This window comes from Anopheles bellator, chromosome 2 (genome assembly GCF_943735745.2).
Source record: "Anopheles bellator chromosome 2, idAnoBellAS_SP24_06.2, whole genome shotgun sequence".
NCBI lineage: Eukaryota > Metazoa > Arthropoda > Insecta > Diptera > Culicidae > Anopheles > Anopheles bellator.
This window is the reverse complement of record NC_071286.1, coordinates 22987296-23009900: the sequence shown is the minus strand read 5'-3', so window position 1 is coordinate 23009900 and position 22605 is coordinate 22987296. Positions and strand designations below refer to the sequence as shown.

The 22605-nt window shown below is 50.3% G+C and overlaps 1 protein-coding gene across 1 annotated transcript in view; it reads left to right on the top strand.

Moving 5' to 3' along the window:
• Positions 1-14598: 14598 nt before the first annotated feature.
• Positions 14599-22605, top strand: part of LOC131207197 (uncharacterized) — a 42646-nt gene continuing 34639 nt past the window's right edge. The window contains exon 1 of the mRNA XM_058199809.1: positions 14599-14905. Coding sequence (XP_058055792.1) covers positions 14599-14905 — 307 coding nt within the window. The remainder of the gene's footprint in view (positions 14906-22605) is intronic.

Genomic DNA, 22605 nt, shown 5'->3' with positions numbered 1-22605 from the left:
CTACTGGCCAGCAGCATCAGTTTGTTGCTACAGCTGTCTATCCATCGCGACACAAATCCCGTGCCGCTGTTCCTGTTGACCATGCGGCCCGCTTCTGTCGGATGCGGCGGATGGGTTTATATCGAGTTCGATTTTATTTTTGTCACTTCTTTTGGCAACTTCAACCGAAACGATACCTTACCGCTCGGAAACTTTCGACGGATATTGTGATACATTGCGGTTTCGGTTCTACGTCCAGCGTTGTACCTTGGGTTCAAATCAATTTAAATATTGTGCCACTCACGTGTTACTAAAGAATTGAACTTGGACTCTCCATTTCTGCTTCGTTCATTCTTGGACCACTGTGACCAACACTTTGCATGGCCATCTGACTGGTTGGTCTGCGTTCTATTATAAGATAAACTTCATTCAACAAACTTGGCGTGACGTGCAAGTCCAGAAACCCATCTTCCCCGAACAGAGCCCATGTCCATGCTGCTGCTCCATCATGTTTCCCCAATCATCCGGTCCAATCGCTTTACGGTTCAGTTCTGGTTCGGTTTTTAATTATCCGGTTACGCATCGGCAGCGATCCAACCTTGCCACGCAAAAATTCATTCGACGCCAACCGGGCTGCGACCTTCACTCTCTCGCTCTTTTCGCGGTTCTGCTAGATATCTACTTCCTTCAGCTTCTTTTGTCGGTTCCAATTCGAGACGCGGCAGAACCAGCAAGGAATGCTAGACACCCCCAGGTCTCGTCTCGGGCATTTTGCAAATTATTCTGCGCTCTAGCTAGCGGCCTCTAGGCACCACCGCCCGTAGTCTTCTCCCACACAGCCGAAGGCCAACCGGAAATCGAATTCTTCCACATCGTCGACACCCGCGGCCGCCGCGGTTGGATTAGAATTTAAAATTTAATACCCCTCCGAAACGTGTGCGCTCGCGCCGAGGCCGCGCCGCGCCTGATCCGAAAATGGTGAATCGTGAAATAAATAATTTGTAGATTGTTCGGTCATAAAAGTTTATCGATCCCTAGTTTGTTTACGTAGTAGCGCCCACCATGGCCGGCGCCATCCACGCGGACCTCAAGCGAAGGATTCAAGTTTATAAAAAGTCCGCGTTAGGGTTGTCAACTTTTTTCCCTCGAAAACGGCAGCATCGTTGCTGCCGTTGGTGCTAATCCATTCCCTGATCCGATTGTTGCGAGAGGATTAGAGGCGCATTACCTTTAACCGCGCGGACCCTGGCCAATGGGGCCAGTGGCTCTCATAATGGCGATCGGATTTGAATATCGCGTTTATAGTAAGGTGTGAATAAACCGCAAGGTGCACTTGCTTCGTCGCGTATCGTTTTGCTCTAGCTCGCGTCAATATTGACGGCTTTTTGCCTTAGGCTCTCGGAACTCGGTTTTCCGCTAATCTGACGTTGACGAATGGTATTTGGACAAACTGTCCAAATATGATAGCGCCTTTGCTGTGGGTTGTTTTCGACTCCGCAGTTCGGCAATCCGTCGGTGGGTGGACGGACGTCCAACGTAAGGCCAGAGTCTATGGATCTTGGAATTGTTCGTTTATTGGTTCAGATGAGATTTTCTTTTTGCGCTAATAAAGTGGCGAATGACTTTAGACAAAATGTGAATTACTCTTAGGGTTCGATTTAACGCCCCTGCGTGCGATGAGGAGGTTATTGAGCTGTTTGAAGCGCACTCGTTAAAGTTTATTATGATAAATGCAGTATAAGAAGGGCACGGCATCGCGCTAGTACAATGGCAGATTATGATGAAGGTAGTGTCGGATTTCGTGGGGCATTGTTTCTGTACCCACAGATACCCTTCTTCAATTCCTCATTTACACCGTGCGCATCGCCTGGTACAGTGTGACTGAGCTTCTCTTTAATCCTTTCATTCATTTATTCATGCGTGTCATATTTAAAGGATGAGCATGCCCATTCGCTTAACATACGAAGGCATGGAGATTAGGCGTCCGTAAGCCTAGATGAATCGGGCTTCGGGTACAGAGATTGAGGCCGATTTGGCTTCTTCTCCTTCGACGCTGAGCTCTCGGTTCGACACGCATGATCCAAAAATATCATCTCCCGGAATGAGCATATTAATCCGACGCACTTTTGTTTCCACTCAGGCTCAGTGGTATCGAGTTACAGGTTCCAACAGGCCGTCCATTAACTGTCTCTCGAAATGCATTTTTCCGTTTCGGCATTTTTGAGGTTGTTGAAAAACGGTTTTATTATTACCCTGCGAGAAGCTGGTCGCGCTTCGTCCGTTTTTGTGTGTTGAGCCTCTATGCTTTGACACAGGAGTGCCTTCTAATAGATTGTTTTCTTTATGCTTCGTTTGGCTTCACCCGTCCCGGGGGCCGACGGGGCGGCCTATGTTTGTGTTGCTTGCTCGCACCCACTCTGACCGTTGAGCCGAGCAGCGTGTTTATAGTGAGAAAAGGTTTTCAATTTCGATTGGTAAACATAATAAATCGCTGAGAAATTTAAATTACTAACCCAGGCGCAGGTTGTTGATCTTATGTAACGGTGGCTGATTTATGTAGGACTAACGTGTGGAGAATATGAACTAAATTTGACATATTCCGCAAAGTTCTACACACAATTGGGGTGCGTCGTGGCACAATGCTTCGGCTCCACCAGCTTTAGCAAGCGGACGCGCGCTTCACCCCAGCATAGATTAATGGTCCAGCATTTACCCGAAAACGATGCCCAATTTGCGGTGGCTTTGCCCTTTCATCGCGTGTGCCTTTCGATCAAAGCTCTCAATCTCCCGTCGCTCGCCAAGCGTCATTCGTCTTGGTCTGCGGTGGTCAAATCAAATTTCGGACACCGTGCCGCGGCATGCGCGGCGATTTGATTTATGGGCGGAAAAGATTCTAACCAACCGCGACGAAAACAGACTAGCTCGACGAAACGCCAAAAGGGCCACCTCCGAAACGGGGAGTTATGCTTCAACCGGCCTGCGTCCGAGGGCACCCACAAAGCGCTCTCGCGATGTCGCCAGATGTTGCTGCCCTGCGCTGCCCGGTGGATGATGATGGTCGCGCAGCATACGCCAACAGTGCCGTGTAGGGATGCGTGGGGATCGACAATCAATTAGACGACGCCATAAACACATATCAACGTTTTTATAGCTTGACCATCAAAAAAATCAACGGGACGAAAAGGGGTTTGAAGCGCTCAAAGATGGCTTCGCCGCGCTTTCTACCCTACTCCCTACTGCTGCCGATGTTCAAGCTTATGGCCACAATCTTGATGGGGACCATGGATGGAAAGGCGTCCTATATGGTTATGGTTTTATGGGTCATTTTATTTTCCGGCATTCGGGGTTTCGTTTCCGACGCACGCGAGTGCTTATTTGCGTGGCCAAGTGGTACACAGGGGCGCCTAATAGCTGGCCACGTTAGAAAAGTGTGTGCGTAAAAGGTGTTGCAGTTGGCTATTTGTTGTTGACCCAAACAACAACCGCATCGCCAACCGCCGCCAACGCATGCCAGTATTTACTGTTATCATTATTTATTATCATCAGAATGGGTCGTATTAAGCATTAACTTGCAAGTTTTGCACTCAACGTTGATGCACTATTAGGGTTTGAACTGCGACGCCTTTAGCGTAGAAACCGATCAGTCGGTGCAGCACAGATGGATGATCTAAGGACGAGCCAAAACTAGCTGTCTATCGTCCTAATTATTTATTGAATTAACAATATTATTCGGAGCAAAAGGTATTGAATGAATTGAATGCTTGAATGCTTTTGGAACTTTCAATGAAGCTCAAGAATCAAGCTCTAAATTTGTGCTTCTAAAGTTATGTCCAAAGTTTCAATAGCTTATCAAAACTACTTGGAACTGCTCGATCGCGGCAATGCTTTATCTTCAATTCGAGCTATTTAAACTGTCAGAGATACGTTCTGAACCAGCCCAAAAGCGGTCAGTCACAGAGAACCTTCTCGAACCCAGTCTGAAAAAAGGAGGTCTATTACCACCTCATCATCTCCGTTTACCACCGATCTTGTCCGATCCAAATCGGCAGCACATTTTTATTGCTTACTGCCGACCGTCCAAGTCGTGTGTATCGCCGATTAAATTTTCCATAAACAAGGCACACAACAACGCCGATGGAGTCGTACGGAAAGCCATATGTCTGCTGTGACGCTGAATTGCCGGAACTTCCAACGGAAAGAAGCATCATGTGAGTGCGAGCATCATGTGAGTGCGCGCGCCGTTGGCACAGGATAGCGTCTCCGAAAAACTATGCTCCTAATGTGTTCCTGTACGCCTTGTTAGTTCGTGTTCCACAGCACAGAGAGGAGACACCCAATGCCGGCAAGCTTTCAGACAGCAGCGCAACAGCAGAGGGCTATCGTAGACTCGATTATATCGCTCCACAGCGTCTTCTGCTCGTTGTCGCTGCCGTTTTTTCTCTATCTGGCAACTTCCTATTTGTACTTCAAACTTCCGGCTTCCGGCCGACCATCGTCTGTGACCGTGCAGAAAAGGGATTCCATGTGTCGAATAGTTTTTCGATCGATACCGGACATAGACACAGACGGCGGAAGCGCAGCGAAGACGTCGGCTGGGCAAGCCGACGGCCCCGATAAAAAGGGGCAAATTCTTGGCAGATCTGCTAAATACGCTGCTTCGTCGTGTGCGCCGGAGCGTAAAACCGGGCCAACCGTCAGCGGTCGGTCGGTGGATGCTGTGCTCAAGTTTTCCCAGCGATTTCTTTGCAGGTTTCAGCAACTTTCCACTCGCTGTGTGTATTTCTTTTTTGCGGAGTGTCGTAGAGCTTACCCAACTCACAAACTTTGCAGACTGGCCGACGGTTGGCAGGGCAATCCTCGGTTCCGCGAAGTCCGATGGCCGCCACCGAGGCGAGGTGGGATGCGAAAAGTAGCACCCCGTAATCGACAGGAAAGGCTGCGAGGTGAAAAGACTGCGAAAAATCGACGCACAGCAAAATCCGACCGGACCCCCGGATCCTGGGCGCGGAAGCAGACGGTGAATAGTTGACGGTAAATGAGGCTCCGGCCTCATTCACACCTCAATGCTTCCTTTCAGACGGGCGCCAAGAATAACGTTTGCTGACCGGCGGTTGTCGAGCCCGATGGTCAGTGAGAAGGAACTAAATGTCGACCGTCTCAAAACTGTCGCACAGGGCTTTACTCTCGAAACGATAATCCTTTCATTATAATTCAATTCCTTGCTGTTGTGCTGTCCAGTCCGTTCGGCGTCGCTTACTTTCTTTGGGACGGCCCGCGGACGGAAGGATAATAATGATTCGAGTTTGGCACGAGTTTCCGCTCGGCCCAGGCACTACGAAGAAGCGGCGGTACAAATCGCAGCGTCGGCAAGCGGCAAGAGAAATGAATTCTGAAGATCCGGTACCTCGCCCGAAAGTGATCACTAGATCACTGGCGGTACTTTGGACGTGAACAATAAAAGTATGTTTTAAGTTTTCCTCGACACGGCTCCTGCCGGAGCTGAAGACGTCGAAATCCGTACGCCGGATTGCGGGGTGCTGAAAGTTAGTGGGTTCAGTGCTCGTGCATCACAATTTGTGGCCGGCTAGACCAACAAATAGCTGCTGAGCACTTTCCACACAGAAGTAAGAGACTTTTCATTGTGGCTGTGGCTCCATTTCTTCGCTCTACCGTGTGGTTGTGAGGTCTACCGGAGATCCACAGTCCACCTAGTAAACGGGGTTTATATTGTTTTGATTTAGTGTGGCGTAGCGTCTTGGCAATGGTTCTCGTTGCCCCAGCCCAGCATTATCATCCTGCCTGAGGATGAACGGCCTTCGGCTCGGTTTATGCTCGATGAAATATGTTTATCTTTCTTGCTTTTCCGGCCCTCTCGGGCTGGCAATCTGTGGCTGCCGGGCACTGAGCTTCCGGATTCAGCCGCTCTTCAGCCGTGGTTCTTCACAGAGCTCTCTGGTCTGGCATAAAACCGCAGCCCAGTTTTGGAACCCCAACAAGCAGTTATCTGAGGCTCGGAAAATCCGATATAATTTGTTGGGAAAATGGAGGCAACTTGGCATCGCTTACCACCCGGGCCGGGGACGCTAGATGTTGTTAGCTTTCACAAGACACTAGTGACCCTTGCTCGCAGGAGCAAGCTAATTGGGATGTGTGTGGGCGCGCGCACGGATTGATCAATTGGTAATTGGTGCAAAGCAAACCGAACGACGAACAGAACAAACAATCAAACGCGGACAACAAACCCAAACCAGCCTTTTTCCATATTGCGGCCATCGCAGAGTGATTCAACTTCCTCGCGCGACGCAAGCGGACGGGTTGTCGGGGTGGCCCTCAGGGTGAACGTCTTGCGGAGTCACATCACGCTCACGCGTAATGAAGATTTATGCTCCGTGGCGCAGAGCGTCCGGCTGAGCGGCCCCCCCGTCGGGGTGGGCAGCAAACGGCGAGATTCTTATCGCACCTTCGCCTCGCCAGACCGTGTGCGTGCATCTTGCGTCTCCTTCCTGATGGCTGGCTTCGATTTTTGGCGTTCGCGATTTCTTAGCGACGCACCAGCACGATTGTCATTTTCATAAATGCCTGAGCTCACTCGCTCGTTCTCTCTCTCTCTTCTCGGGCCAAGGAGCGTCGTAGCTCATTGCGTGAGGCTTCGGCCACTCTTTTGTGTGTTATTATTTTCTTGTTCTTCCGTTGTTTTTTTTTGGGCCGCCTTGTAAAACGTGCCCGATGGATGGATAGTGCCTTGGGGCGCGCTGATCATGAATTATTCAGAGACCGCGTTCGTCGATCGCCCCGTCGGGCCGCGCTCTTTCGCTGCGGCTGCGGCTGTGCGTCCCAGTTTGTTTTGGGTGACCGCCACCGTTGGGCACGACATACTTAGCAGCATACTTCACACAAACACGCACGCAGCATCATCGCCGCGAGCGAGCTACTTAAAATACCGTTGCCAGTGTTGCGCGCACCAGAAAAGCAACTAATGTGACAAGCGATCCTCCCGCACACAGACACACACACTCCTCGAGGTCAGAGTGTTCACGGCACGGCAAGTGCTAATGTCATTTAGGTGACAAGTTTGATGGCCACTCGGCGAAAAAACGGGCCTATCTCGCGAGCGAGCTCATCACCGTTGTCGGGGGAGCCGTGGACTCGATAGAGGTAATATTGGTTGTTGGTAATTCAACTGACACCGAATGGCGACGACATCATCAGGGGCAACTCAATTAGTTGGTTTTATGAGCACGAAAATTGGTTTACAAATCACGAATTAGGAATTGATTTATTGGGCGCACCCCCAAATAACTGAGTTGACATTTTCTTTTTGGTAGAATTCAAGCTGAAAAATGTGTTCCACATTGCAGCGCATTCATCTGCTTCGCAAAATTTGCCACACACCTGGACCGAATTATTCCAAGGTCCTGACGATGATTTCCAATCGGCACCATTATGCGTCGTCCGTGACAACCGATCAAACTATCGATGGTCCGCAGTGCCAGGGGCAGGTTCGCGCGTTCGAACGCTCGAAGAAGCGTGACAATGGTATTTGTTGTAGACGCCACAAACATTTACCCAATGCTCCTGTGTGTCCCTGGCGAGTTTGTTGAGGCTGTTGTTTCTTCTTTTTCTTATGCTACGCTTGTCCGTCCAAAAACCTTGATCGGACTGCGTGGCATTCGAAAGTCGCAGGTGGCTTTCGGAGGTAGCTAGCCAGTCTCATCTTCGGGCATCACATTTGCGCAATCGATTAGCAAACTGCTCTCAAAGTCCATTTCAAGTCCGCACGAATCGAAGATGGTTCGATATCGATACGGGGCGACCGCCTTTTTGTAGCGATATCTTCATTTTTGGGCCTTTTCGTGGCTGTTTTTCCAACCCCAAAAGCTGCGCGAAGAACTGCGAGTTCCGTCGGCGGTGACCTCACACGTCATCGCACGGGCAGGGTCTAGTCGTTTGAACAACGTGACACACGCGTGGCGCATCCCCGGCAACCGATCTCCGCAAACGAATCCGCAAAATTCCGCAAAATTGGCATAACAAAGCAGAGGGTGGAAAAAGAAGACAATTCGGTTAAGAAAGTTATCCCGTAATGCAATATGGCGGTCCGGCCCCAGCACGAGGCTTTCGCCCCCGACATATCTGGCACGGTGTCATCTTGACAGATACATTTCGGATGCAAATGACAGATTAAACGCCGACGGCGCGCCGAAAGAGCGTGACTCCTGGCCTCGCAGATAATGATGAGCACATTCTCAGCCCAGCCCGACCGGCTGACTGGCTGGCTGTGGTGGCTCGCATCTCCGTCTTTCGTTCCGTTGCGTTTTCTTTCCATTTACGAAAACCTCCAAAAACCTCTGGCCGTTCACCTGCCTGGTCAAACCCCCCTCGTTGTTGGTTGCTGCGCGAAGGTTTCGTCCTGACGTGTGTTGTGGCCTTTTTTGCTTTGGTGCAATCCTCTTGAAAGGTGACACACAAGGTTGGCCGGAATGGGTTTCGGCAGCAGCAGCAGCTCCCCATTGTTTGACTGTTTGACATTTTGGGCCATTCATTTGTCGGGGCTCTCAAATCCTGCCGCGCTGCGTTTGTCAATTCCGTGCGCGCGCGAAAGATGGCTTAATGGTGGGCCGCGTTCCGTTACGAAGATACGCGGGCTAAAGGCTGCTACGGGTTTCGTTAATGGCGGCATATTGTCTCGCTATCTTGTCGGCGGTGAGATAAGTTAAATTTAGTGTTTTTATTAGGTTACGTTTCGAGTGGAGCGTGTTTCGCTTAGCTTAGCTGTTGGGGCATTGATCGATTTTGCACAACGTCATTTCGTTGTGTTTCTGGTACTCAAATGTTGTTGATTTCTGCAATGTTCTGATACCGTTTTACTCTTTTAAGCACTGAATAGTGATTCTTTTCATTTTGCTTCAAATTAGGATTTGAGTGTGGATTTGATGGTACCTTAATTTTGTTGAGTCTCCATTACTTCTTACGTTCATTTCTGCTCTTAATTGCATTTCTCAACTGCGAAGTGGAATAAAAAATTGCACAATAACAATAAAGTTTCAGATTCAGCATGTTTTGTTCCATTTTATTTGTTGATCTTTCTGCCACAGTTCAGCATTACCTTAAACCGTCTGTAAACCTTCATAAGCTCTTCCTCTTTGTGTGTCTTTTCGTGTGAGTGAAGCTAGTTTACTGTTTGTCTTCGTCCGCCAAATTCACCACTGCTTCCCGCCTCTAGTTTGAGTTTCTGGCAAAAAAATCCATTATCCCAAAACTTTTATTTAAACACCCGTAACCACTTTCGCACAGATTTGTTCTTGGTTCTTTCGCCAAAGCCCCAGAACCTTCATACAGTCACGAAGCGGGGATCATAAATTTGCAATTGTTCACGAACTTGCGTCTACCGTGCGCCGGTGGGTGGATGGGCATGTGTGTCGCGGACCGCAAAAAAAGGGATCTCTCCACAAAACTTCTCCCGTTCGGCGGTGTAGCACCTGAATGTCGTCGTGCTCTGGCAGCCGAGAATTTGGCATGAAATATGAGTGCCAAGAAGGTGAACTCTACGGTGCCGAAACAATGATCATAAAACTCTCGCATTGGGTGCGATACGCCACCCAACCAGCCAGCCTCGAAAAGCGACGTTGCAGGTTGAGGAAGGACCAAGTGTTTTGGGGCTTTCGAACTCTTCTCTCTGCACAACCCGAGCGCACCAAGCTTTACGATAATGTTGCGGAAATAACGTGGCCAGCATTCCCAAAAGCTAGCCAGTCGTCGCGCAGAGTGTGTCGGGTTCGATCGTGTCGGGAGCTCCGGATGTTTCGTATCGCCAAAGAGCAAAAAAAGGAAACAAATCCCCCAGAGTCAGTTCGCCAAATCGCAAAATTCAATTATGTTGCCCCGGACAGGAGGACAGCAGTGGGCCCGCGCGAAGCAGTGCCGACGAACAAACAAACTATTTGCATAAATCCCGCCTCTCAACCCGGCAGGGGCCTAGGACAAGTACGGCACACGGCAGCAGCAGCCATTCTTATCCGTGCTACTAATCTTGGGCCAGTCCGCCTGGTCGCGCTCTATGAGGTTTGCTGCCTGTCGACAGAAGTTAAAACTGCTCGCCGCGCTCACCGTTCTGCGGTCCTGCCGGGGTTCTCAGCCACACTGGGGCTTTTTATGGTTCACTCAACCTCCCGGCCACCCCCAAAAGCATAAGTCTGTTAACCCTCTCTCCCTTGAGGCGGCTACTGCTTGGGTCTCTATCCTGGGTAGCAAATTAGTGACTACGTACCGCCGGGGTGGGTCCTGGATCGGGCGCCGTGTGGGCGACGATGCGGTGCGAACCCAACCCAAACCGAGTTCGGCTGGCGAATGGGTGGGCGAAATGAAATAACTTTCATTTTGCCAAGGATAAGATAAACAGGTTTTCGGAGTCCAGTATCCGTTGCGCTTTTTGGGTCTTTGTCAAAAACCGAAAATGATTTCCACGAAATGCAAGGCGTGTGGCGCAAAGTAGGACACTCGCACCGCTTTTTTGGGGATAGCCAAAGTCTTCATTTGAGGCAAACATTGCTTGTCAGGGTAAGGTCACATCATAGATTATATGAACTGAAATTTTTTAACTGCTTTTTTTAAATTTTTTTTAACGAATATTAATTTTTAAATTAAAAAAAAGCGTTTGAAATATTTCACTACATTTTGGATTCTTTTATTTTGTTTTTTCACTTATAAGTTATTGATACGATAATTTGCACAAGTAGCTTTAGCTAACACACAGTGGCTGATACTGACCATCAATCACACCCTGCCAATAGCTATACCTATCCACTCGGAACACTTCCCTTTGATTGCCATTCTTCGGAACCCTTGGCCGTGCGATCAGTACCATTCTGGTCCGTGGTGTGTCACCTCCTCGATTCGCCCCCGAGAAGGTAACAATATTTACGACCGATCTTAAGTGTGGGGGGTAAACCGTTTAACGGACGCGCACCACCAAACCAGGATTCGCCAGGATAATTGGTGGCCGGTACCGTTTGCAAAAAAAGGACCGGCGTCCGGGTTGGAAGGCACTTCCGCTCTGGGCAAACCGCTTTTAACCTTCATCTGACACCTAACCCCAGCTGAAGGGAGCACCGATCCCGAAATAGCAATCCTCTCGCCATCTGGAATGCTCTCGAAGACCGCCCGGCTCTCCGGAGGGACATAAAAGGATACCCGAACCAATCGTCTTGCTGTTTTTTTTTCTTCTTAAGGGTGGTTCTTTTTTGTCTCCGGGAGCATGGTTCTGTCGCCGCATATCTGGACGTTTATCGGCCCAAATTGATTTTCCACTCGGCCGCTGTGGCCGATAACGTTCCGATGGCTACTGAATATCGAAGAGGCTAACAACAACGGTGTTCAGTGGCTGGCGTGTCCCTTCTTGGCGCCAACAACCGACACCGCATCTGATATTGTCTCGTACGCCACCCACCAGGATTTGTTTCGAGTGGTCATACTGGGCCTTTTTGGCGTCGGCAAGTCCAACACGAAGCGCGAAATACCGTGTAGCTACTGTGGCGTTGCGTAAGAGAGGGATATTAGCAAAAACCGTGCCCGTGGATGTTCCCTCGAACGTGGTTTCTCAAAGACTCCACAATCAGGTGATTCCATCCGCGTTCCAGAGCACGCGCAGAGCCCGTAAATCAGAAATTAATTATCGTCCAAAAATCAAATCCCAGCTCCATTAGCGCCAGAGCGCTGCCGCATGAACGTGGTGCCAAATCTCTGGCCCGCGGTCTTGCCCGAGAGCAGCTCGTCAAGGCAATTTCATTAAATCATCAAATTGTTATGTTGTTAAGAGCGGCGAGAGCTCTAAATTAACCTCCAGAACACTTCGGGCACCCCCGATCACGGTCGCGGGTGTAGCCATTTTGAGTAAATAAAGCTTACGAGGGCGGTGAGGCGCGTTCGTCAGTGGGGGAAACATGTTTTTTCCGTCACATTAAAATAAACATTCGTCCGCGCTGCGCCGCGATGGTTAAAGAACTGAACGGAAGGGACTTTCCATTGCCATTCACGCCCAACCCCCCAGAGAGCGCACCGAGACGACCGGAGGGGGCGATACTCTTGGATACACTTTTCCCTCCGAGTTCGTTAACGATGATTTGCCTGCCTGCCTGCCGACTGGTGAGTCAGCTCGCCCCGTCGCCCTCAGGAGGCCCAAAATAAATACCGGCACCATAATTTGTGCTTAAGTTCTACGCCACTTGGCAGACGAGGCAGAGCGGCAGGCCGAGAAGATGGTGGTATCCAGGGGGAGGAGGATGAGGATGAGGATTGGTTCACATTTTATGGGCTGTCCTGTTCCCGCCGCGCTCTCGGGAGCCCTGAAGCGCGCCGCTTTAACGATGTCTCTCCAAAACCCAAGTCGATGGTCGATGGCGCGGGATCAAGAGATTGGATCGGCGGCGGCGTGCCCTTACCACCAACAAATTATCGCGTCATTTAACCTTCGTAAATGGGCTGTGCTTCGGGCCGGATACGCGGGGTGCGACTTTTAAACCGACCCCCTCCAAAATCCGACGACAAACCTCCTCTCGGCGGTGAACTCGGAATGGAGATTCGTCTTTTGGAAGACGGAACGGCAGCGGATTCGGGTCCACCCCCGGTGCACAATTGGGAGCATCGCTAGTCACGGGTACGCTCAGGATTTTTGTCATCCCTTCAAGTGACGTTGTTGATGTTCTACGATGTCCCTTGCCGTCGAATTTCCCATTTTCCTGGCCCGAAGTGTGACAGCTATTAATTACTGGAGGGTTTTGGTGGGTCACGACAACCGTTTATCGGTTTATTATTGTTTTGCCTAGTTGATTGACATCTTTTGGGGTCTGTTTCTCTTCATCGATGTGTTTGGGCGCTGTTGATTATTCTCTCTGTTTACCGTGGATTGATCTACGCAATGTGCCTAGAAAGACGTACAATCGAGTAGTCAGTTTCTTGTGTTCTTTTGCGCTACGCTTACCTGCGTCATCAGGAACACAACTGCAACTGACAGATGGCTATCACTAGTCGGACCCTCAATTCTGTATCGACGCGTCACAGTATTTTTTCCAACGGATAAAGTCAAGTATCTTGCAGTGATTGGTTTTTTTAATTTTTGGAGAGTTTTAAATCAAAGCAAATTTAGGAACGACTATTGAAAGTGTATAAGGACTCTTCGCCGAGAGGGTTTCTGAGTTTAAAAGTGGTCGTATTCGGGTTTAAAAAGCTGTTTGCAAAATGGATACCGCATTCGCTAAAAATGGAACAATGCACCACCAAAACAAAAGTATTTTGAAAATGGCAAAAATCCATGAATTAAACTTCGAATTGTTGGAGTATCCACCGTATTCACTAGATTTGGCCCCTAGCGACTCCGATCTATTTTCATACTCCATCAAATAATGTCGTCATAACAGCTGTGGAAACGTATTTTTAAGGCGTTCCAGTTTTCAGTCGCAATTTTCTGACATCGCCCTCTGGCCCTGCCGACTGAGGTTTGAACCTCATGGGAATATGGGAATATGGGAGTTTCGCATTTCGGAAGTAAATTATGTCAAACGTCAACGTCCAAGCACTGTCCTGCAATTGTTGACTCCTCGAGCGCGTCACCCAAAACATCGAGCCCGCACCGCTGAACGGATTATGGTATCGACCGCGTGAGACCAATGTGCGCCATAAATACGCCGTCCGATTATGCTAACAACACTCTGGCCAACCACACACAACGGTGGTGTTGCGGTGTGTGTCTCTCTTTTCCGATCCCGATTTAGATACCGGCCGCGATACCCGGCCTCTGTCGCCGCGTCCACCGCAGTATGCCAAGGTCGTCGTCACGCAGCCAGCGACGACCCTCACGCCGAAGATCGTAATTTTGCGGTGCCGAGTCGTTGAAGCGTCGCCGAACGCGCCGCCGCCAAATCGCAAATGTGTCCCCGTGTGTGCCAACCCGGTGCGGATACCAACCCGGTACGAAGCGGATCGTCGTCACCGAGAAGCTGTCGTCGGAGCTGCAGTCAGCCAGCAGACCAGCGTGTCAGGAGGCAGCAACACCTTCCGTATGCCGAGGCCCGGTTGTGATACCGTGGACCCTGCGCGGACCCTACGCTCCAGCTTTGTTACGTTATCGCTCTGCTGATGCTGAGTCGCTCTCGTTGAGTTTCGCTTGTTACACGCCGGCCAGTGTCCGGTAGTGAGCTACGGATTGGGCACCGACTGGGGATTATATTTTTTGGTGGCCCCTATTGGCCACCGTTCCAGAGAACCGATCGTGCATTACACAGTGCTGACACAGAGCGTCAACGTCAACTTCCAACACAACCCCGCCCAAGTCCAGCCCAGCTGGGACGCGTTGACGGCTGGTAATCAAATTACCAAACCATCCTGGACTACCTTGACCTACTACCTGAGAAACCGGAAGCGAAGCTTCAGCCACACCTACCTTAGCGTGCCGTGAAGTTACTTTACTCCCCAAAACTGGTGACTGGAACCGATCACCTGACCATGAAACAATGTAAACAGTGCAGTGCGGATGGTGCTGCCGATCACGGTAAACATGGCGACGACTGTCAGGCGGCGCGCAGACCAGCATCGGTGACAGCAGCAACATCGACCACTACAACCACGATGGCTTCGCCGGTGAAACCGCAGCAGCCGACAGCCGGCAGCGGTGCGCCCAAATCTTCCACGCGCGAGTCTTCCAAAAGTGAAGGCAAGTCGTCCTCGGCGGCCAGGTCTTCAAAGGCCCCGGCACCGGCACTGCACCACCACCATCCGTACGGACACCATCCGCTGATGATGGGTGGAGCCGGTGGAGCAGGTGGTAAGGTGGCCAGCAAGCTCGCCTCGGCCGCCGGAGTCGACTCGCTGTCCGCGCTCCATCTGCTGCCGGCGCACCTGCGAGACATGGTTCTGGCTGCGCATCTGCTACGAGGTGAGTCTAACCCGCCCCCCGATAATGTGGGGCCATCTCCCCCCCTCCACCCAGCCACTTATCAGCATCATCCGGAACGTTCCGGTGGCTGACGCGCTAACTTCGTAACGGAAAGTTTCACTTTCAAACGTCAGGTTTAATCATAACGAAACGAGTTTAAATCTTCGCCCGAAAGCAAACGGCGGCGGCGGCTGCGAGAAGGCCGGTTGTGTGTTGTAATCGCGTTAAAGTTTTCTAATGAATCCTTTTCGTTTTGCCCAGAAGATGATTTCATTACCGCGTGCTGTGTGCTAAAGTTGGACGTATCGCACTCGCTCGCTCGCTCTCTTGTCGGAACTGGTACACCGAACGGTAGGGAAACTTTTCCTTCACCGAGAGAGCCCCCGAGCGGTGGCTCCCCACGAGGACACGCGGGTGTCCTGGGAGCCGCCTCTCCTGGTGGGGGCGCGCGCGTTGACCTTTAGCTTTCGGTGGCGCAACAGCAGCACGAAGCGGTCGAGGTAACCGAGCTTTTATTTATTCCCGCCGTTCAATCTGGGGAGGCCACTTCGCAACGCCCGAAAATTAATTGCCTCGCGCCGTGCTAAGTTCTTCGTCTATGTTTCGACCGCGACGGACAAACTGCTTCAAGTGTGCGGTTTCCTAACCCAACGAGATCTCTCTCACTGGCTCGCTCTCTCACTTGCTCCCGAAGAAAGAACGGGAGTCCTAGAATAGACGATGAAACGTATGAATTATTACCGAGCGCGCTCCGATTGTCAAAAGTTCGACTTTAGCGCCTGGAAGTTATGCAGCACCGTGCACGAGCGTGCGCTTATTGTCCGCCGTTGTGCCGAGAGAAACAATTTCGAGTAAAGCTCCGGCTCCTGCCGAACGACACCGCCATGTCGGAGGCAGGATAATTGGAAATAGAAAAACAATGGCGGATGGCACACAACACTCACAAGCGTGTGGCGGGGTCCAACCGCCGGACCCTTCACAATGAAATGATCGTTGCAGAACTTTCTCTTCTGTGTCCCGGACCCGGAACGTGAACCCCGGGTCGCGGGCCCGATAGAGTGGCGCGCACCTAAATCGAACCGATTGCGGTTAGAACGGTTCAATTTCGCTCCATGACGGCCACTGCCGATGGTTCCCGGGGTCCGTCCTGGCCGTCACGATGCAGGATACTCATCAGAATTCAGCCTACGTTGCTAGGAACGGACCGGTGAGTCTGGTTCCTACGCAGCAGAAGCTCTCCGGTCCGGTCTCCAGTGCTACCGGATTGTGGTCGACTATCCAGCATCGCCGGACTTCGCCGGTCGCCAGCGCTATAGGTCACGAACAAAATTGACTTACGATTTGTTACGCCCTCACTGAATGTAGAACTTTGCTCGCTCTCTCTGTCTCCGGCTAGTGGTGTCCGTCGTGAAAGTCGTGGAAGGTTCCCTGGGTCCGGTGCTATTAAAAGCCACACCGACAACCCCCCGACCCGTTAACGCGTGGCGTTCTACAGAAACTTTTCCAATTTGCAATCCACGCGGCAAAGACAGATCGGTACGTAGGCGTACCGGGGAAACCCGGGAATGATACCCACTGTGCTGTGCCCACGCGACTCCTGGAGATCATAATTGTGAAAGAACTATCCATCCATCCCCGCGTGTGCAAGGTCCTACGTCCAGGGCAGTCAAGGATACTGCAACCCTAAATTCTATTTCAACCGCCGGGGTGGGTTGCACGAAATTAAAAATTCCAATCACCGACACACTCTCCACAAAATGGCACGACGATTGTTAATTAATAAAAACTTCGAGGGTTGGGGTTACCATTTTCACCGACGGCAAAACTTCGGAAAAACTCCGCCAGCCCGACAGGTGATCGGAAACACACGAGCCTTAGCGTCCCGTCGTTGACTGACTGATGTAATTAAATTTTTATTTACTGTCATGCTCGTCAACTCTGTTGGCCGCGAATCGATCGTGCTGCCGTGTGACGAATTTAATCTAATCGGACCTGCGGGCGTTCCAAAAAAAACACACAAATGCCGTCCAGCCTACACAGAGAGCCGACTTAGCGATGACTCATGTCGAGGTGTATTTTATCAGCGTCGGCGTCGGCATTAGCAATCGATAAGGTAGCGCTCACGCGTGCGATTCGCCAAGCAGCAATAAGCATCTTGCTGAACAGTTTTTCATACCCAACACGTGTCGTATCGGAGCAGGACCAGCAAAAAACGGAACGTACTTCTCACTGGCCGTGTGACGGGCCATAAATTTACAGTGCATTTCTAGAGGGCCTTTCATCTTTCTCGTAGTGCGTTATTGTTATTGCGGCGGCGAAACTATAATCGCTCCCCGAAAACCCGCTATGTGTGCATCGAAAACAATAATATTCGCAATCGAGTGCATCGTGGCAACCGCCTGCATATTGCTGTCGATTGCAACGATGCAGCCGATTGCGGCCACGGCGATGCAGCATATGCACAATCGCCCCCGGCGTCTTGGAAGTCACCCACTCTCCGGTCCGATCTTGATTCTGCGCGATCTGCGATTGTGTTAGTTGTGGATGGACGCAGATGTTGCGACTTTGAGGTGGCCAATGTTCCTCTCTAGCCGCGCAGCCCGTTAGTCACCCTCGGGATCGAGCCGGCGAGTGGTTAGTCACAGTGCCTCGTGTGTCCCGGGACTCGCAACGGAGTACACCAAAATGCATTATATTCGGTTGTCGGACGTCGCGTCGCCGTCGTCGTCGTCGTGTTCGTTCGTGATTATCAAAGCGAGCGTCCAGCGAATCCAGTAGTGTGTAGGGTACTTAGTCACTACTACTGGCGCCGCCGCCGCCGCCGCCGCCACCGATGATGTGGTGTACTAATTTAAAAACAATCCGACAACAACCGAGCGCCCAGAACGATCCGCAGTCAGTCGCACGGGATCGGTCGCCGAAGTAGCAACACTTTTGGTGAAGAGAGTCCTCAGGACTCTGTTTTGGAGAAGTAACAAGTGATCGAAAGTGAAGTTGTGTCAAGTGTCAAGTATCAGAACTGTGCAACAATTGCCCACCACATTGTGACTCAATCCAGTCTCCCGAAACCCCTCAACAACAATAGAAGGTGATTCATTGTGCTGCTTTTTTCGCCATTCGCTTATGTCGCTGATCATGTTCATCCCAAGAACGTAATTCGAGCATGTCTTCCTGTCGTCTCCGCTGTCGCTGTCAACTATTTTTATTTAAAACAATTATCGTGCCGATGATAATCGGCCGGGTGTTGTCCGGATTTGGTCCGCGGACTGCGCGAACAACAAAACAAGATCCACCCCTTCAGACGATGCACGTTGCCGGTGACGTGGAGCTATTAAACGTACGGGAAGTACCAGCGCCTAAGCGGCGTGACATGGTAAACAAAACTTGCTTCCCCTTTTTTTCTCTCTCTCTCATTGCCCTCTTCAAGGCCAAATAGTTGCGACGCAACGAGGGCTCACGTCGCGTCACCCGTTGTTTACGTTGACTTCTGTTCCGGCCGGCTGTTCCAGAGTGACTTCTCAGTCGCTCGGTTCATAATCTGAAGTCAGTGCGATTGAATGCGAAGTTACAACGCTTGTCGTCTTGAAACCCCACTTTTGGTATCGCCTTTTTGGTGTCAGGCTCTGTCGGAGCCCTTCGAGAAAAGTCTGGACAGCACGCTCTTGGACCCCTACGGGAAAATTCTCTGTCCCTCGGGTACGATAAAGACATGAGCGATAACGTATCATTTGGAAGAGGCTCGGTATCGGCTTTTCGGGAGTCCGCCAATCCATTCCGATGGATGTCCAATTATTGTGGCCACAAACGCGGAAAGCCCATTTCTCTTCTGACGCAACCCCGATCGCCGCCGATGTCGATGGAAAGCCGCGCTGCCGTTAGTAAACACAACAAACGATTAGCGCTGTCGGTGAGGGAATCATTTAATCATACTTATAAACAAATTAGCCAACTTTCACGAGCCCCGCGATCGTAGTCCTGCGGCCGGCGATCAGCGGCAGCTGGAGGAGAAAATTATTTCCAGCACAAGATTGCTGGAAAAGCCAGCAAAGTTGCTGGAGATTAATCGTAAGAAAATCACCAATTAACTGCTGACCATCACGCTGCCATCATCGTGATTATCGACCTCATGATCTCGTACGGTGTGGTCCCGCAGCCAACGGGTTCAGCCCGGGACGGCCCAGGTTTAGGTGGCCCCGGCGGATGATGATGTTTGTTCTGCACGATGGCGGCAACCATGAAGGGCGCCCCGCGATTGCTTCATTACGGTGCAGAGAAAAAAGGGCTGAAATCAATCCAGCCAAAGGGCCCCATTTCCATTCGCTCGCCGTAGTTACAGAGCGAATCAATCACATGTAGGACCTCGTAAAGGCCATTCGTGACTGCGAACCGTGTATTCTAAACTACCGGCCTCAGTGTGTGCAGCTCGAATCGAATCGAATGTGCATTCCTGAGGTAAGGGCGTAACACAACAACGGCATCGCATCGACGAGATTCACATTCCACATTGACCACACTTATTATGCCGCCGCCACTGCAACGGAGGACTCTTCTCCAGGAATCCGTCTTCGATTTCTTTGATCAACTTCCCGACCACAGTAGGCCTGGCGATCCCCAAGACCTCACTTATACTCGTCCAAACGATGGCGACCGTGAGTTATTCCGTTCACGACTCACCTCACAACATGGCACCAACACGGTCTCGTCCCTGGTAGATCGGTATGGTTCTTTTTTGATGTTATTATTTTATCGACGTCACACTGCCGATGGTGCAGCATCCCATAGTCTGCGAATCCAACGTGCGACGGAATGTTGGACAGTAACTACCTGGGGGATGTCAACTTTGACGACTGGGAATTCCGCCGACACTAGGCAGCGGCCGTCTGCCGTCGCTGTTGATTTAATTGCGTTTATATGGCTTAATTAAGGTTTGACCGATGGAGCTACCAGCAGACAGAGTGCCATCGACCATCTGGTGGACGGTGTGACAGCCCGCACAGAGGCTGTATGGTTTGCTTGATAAAACAATGGGAAGGGAGTCCTTTGCAACACTATACCGAGCGCTCTGTCGAGTGCATATCGTTGGCGATCTTGGCCTTGAACGGAAAGGAAAACGTGCTAAACGTTGTATCTTGGTCGGCAATATCCGGTACCGAAACTGGCTGTAATTGCTTCATTCAAAATGAGTGGCGTAGACCCCGGGTCGTCGGTTGGCTAACAAATATGTTAAAATCATAAAAATTAAAATTAATTGCCCTTTTTGCCAGCGGTAACCGTCCTGCGAAACCCGCACCGTGTGTCGATCCACTTCAATCAACTCCCCATAAATCAGCGAATACGCCAACAAGCGAACCGAAAACCTCCGAAAACCAACACAATTTCTTACGAGCTGCGCGAAACTCTGGCGTCGGCTGGTTGGAAGAAGGTCCTCTGCTGGATGGTTCGGTTGCCCACCGCGAATCGAAACCCGGAGTCGGAAAATAATCAAATAATTCGATCAAACCATTAAAACGCCGAGGTAATTACGCATTAAACTGCTCGCGAGAGCCTGAGATCGGTTTGGGGAGTTAACTTTTATCGCTCCCCGGTGTGGTTTCGTCGAGCAGTTTTTTGGTTTTCCTGTGTCGGGTGAGATTTTCGCCCGTCCACAGCATCACACCGTGTGCCAGTGTGTGTCGTGTCTGGGAATCATCGGCGAGTTTGCTTGGAATCTCCATTTCAGTAGTGCGAACTGCGCCAACTCCTTTCGAACGCAAGCCACGTTCGTTCACAGCCCTTGGTAAGGCACTCTCACAAAAAACGGACGGACTGCCCCATAATTGTGCTCAATTATCGCAACGAGCGTGAGTTTGTGGATCGATAAGTTCGTAGAAGCTGCATAGAAATGAAGCTAATGGTTCGCTTACTTTAGATATTTGGTATTAAAAACATGAGGAATATTTATCTTCTTGAATTTTCCAGCGAACCTTGCTGAAAGATCCGAACTCCAATCAAGAATAGGAGTATCGTCGTGATATTACCGTTCCGTGGGTTTCGCGTTGAGTGCAATTGCACCAGGACTTGCATCATACAATTCGACCCCACAATCACGTCGATGCCTGTCGGTTACGAACACGGAGACGAAAATGAGATCATCAGCTTTAATCGCCCCTTGAGTAGGAAACGGTGTAACTATTCTATCGATTGGAATAACTTTAATGGGATTCGAATTCGACCACGACCAAGATCATTGGCTCAGCGACTCAATCCTACCGAACCGAATAGCTCCAAGTCCTGTGGTCATACGACGAATGGCTAACAACCCCTTTGGATATTTGGAGTCACCAGTAAAAGTGTTGACAGGTTGTGTGGCTTCCAATTGATTTCCATGATGGAAGCGCACGAACCGTTTAACGGTCGTGCGAACGCAACCTTCGACCTCGTGCTCAACGTAACGTCGGGTTTATGGTCGATGAGTCAACACGGCTTCACGTTCCTTTCGCACCGCCACCGCCTGCGCAATAGTCACCTTTGCTAATTGGTGTTGTGTCCTTCGGTGTCTGGATTAATTATCGACAACTTTGTTGTCGTTTTTTTTGGCCAAATCGCAATCCTAATCCGCGTTGTTCAAAGATTTCTCGGTAGACGTTCCGTAAATTTGCCTTTGGCATATCAAAACAAACGTCTCCATCCAAACCCGTGCAACGTAGGGCCCGCAACCCGATACAGGAAGTGGGTCGCTGTACGCCATAAATCGTGGCCCAAATAATTTATTACCCAAAGTTCTCTCGTTTTTTTTTTTTTTGCACGTGCCAACCCCGGAGCAGGAGTCTTTCGTCGGGCCGGCTCACAGTTTAATAATTACGCTCCGGGTATTCGGAATGACCTAATTAACATGATCACAGTCCCGCCAGCGGGCGGCAGCACTGCAGTGGCCTGTGCTGACCCACGAGAATGACCCTGCGCCGGGGATGGGCCGGTGTCCAGAGGGAGGTTTGGCGAACATAAATCGTATCCCTTACCGAAAGCCTCTCAAAGGCCTCGGAACAGATGGTTCAACGGGCCGGGGGCCATCCATCCGTCTGGCTCCAGCCGGCCTCGCGAATTGGCATCCCGCTGGGCGGTGCAATGCTGACTGCTGTGCAATTTGAAGGCACTTCATTTTGGTTTAATTAAACGCTTTTCAGCTTCCATTTCCACCTGCTACTGAAGCCGTGCGGTGAAAACGTCCGTAGGATTTGCTGTTAATTTAATTCCCTTGCGCCTTTCCTCTCGCTCTCTGTCTCTAGTCCAGTGCTTATGGTAATCCTTGTTCTGAGAAGGTGTCAGTGTGCGAGAGAAGTAAGATGCTACGATCCATCATTTTGAGTTTTTGCTTCAGTTCTTTGCCCGCCCGAAGTTGGTGGCCTTAATCGAGATAAGGTTTTACTAATTGATTCCTCAAAATTCGGTTTCTCAAGTTTTTAATTTAGGAATGTTTGGGTAGTGACAAATTTCAAACAAATATGGCCTCCGCTGTTTAATCTGACGTAAACTCTGACACTAACAATAAAAATATAGATTAAAGGTTTAAAAAAGAATGTTATATCTAAATTGTAAAATAGACATGAAAAGATAAATGCGCAAGCATTATGTGTTGCTTATTTTGAGTGAAAAAGCTTACCCAACGAATTGAGCCTCAAGTCCTAATTTACAATATAAAAAGAGAAATAAACAATCCAAAT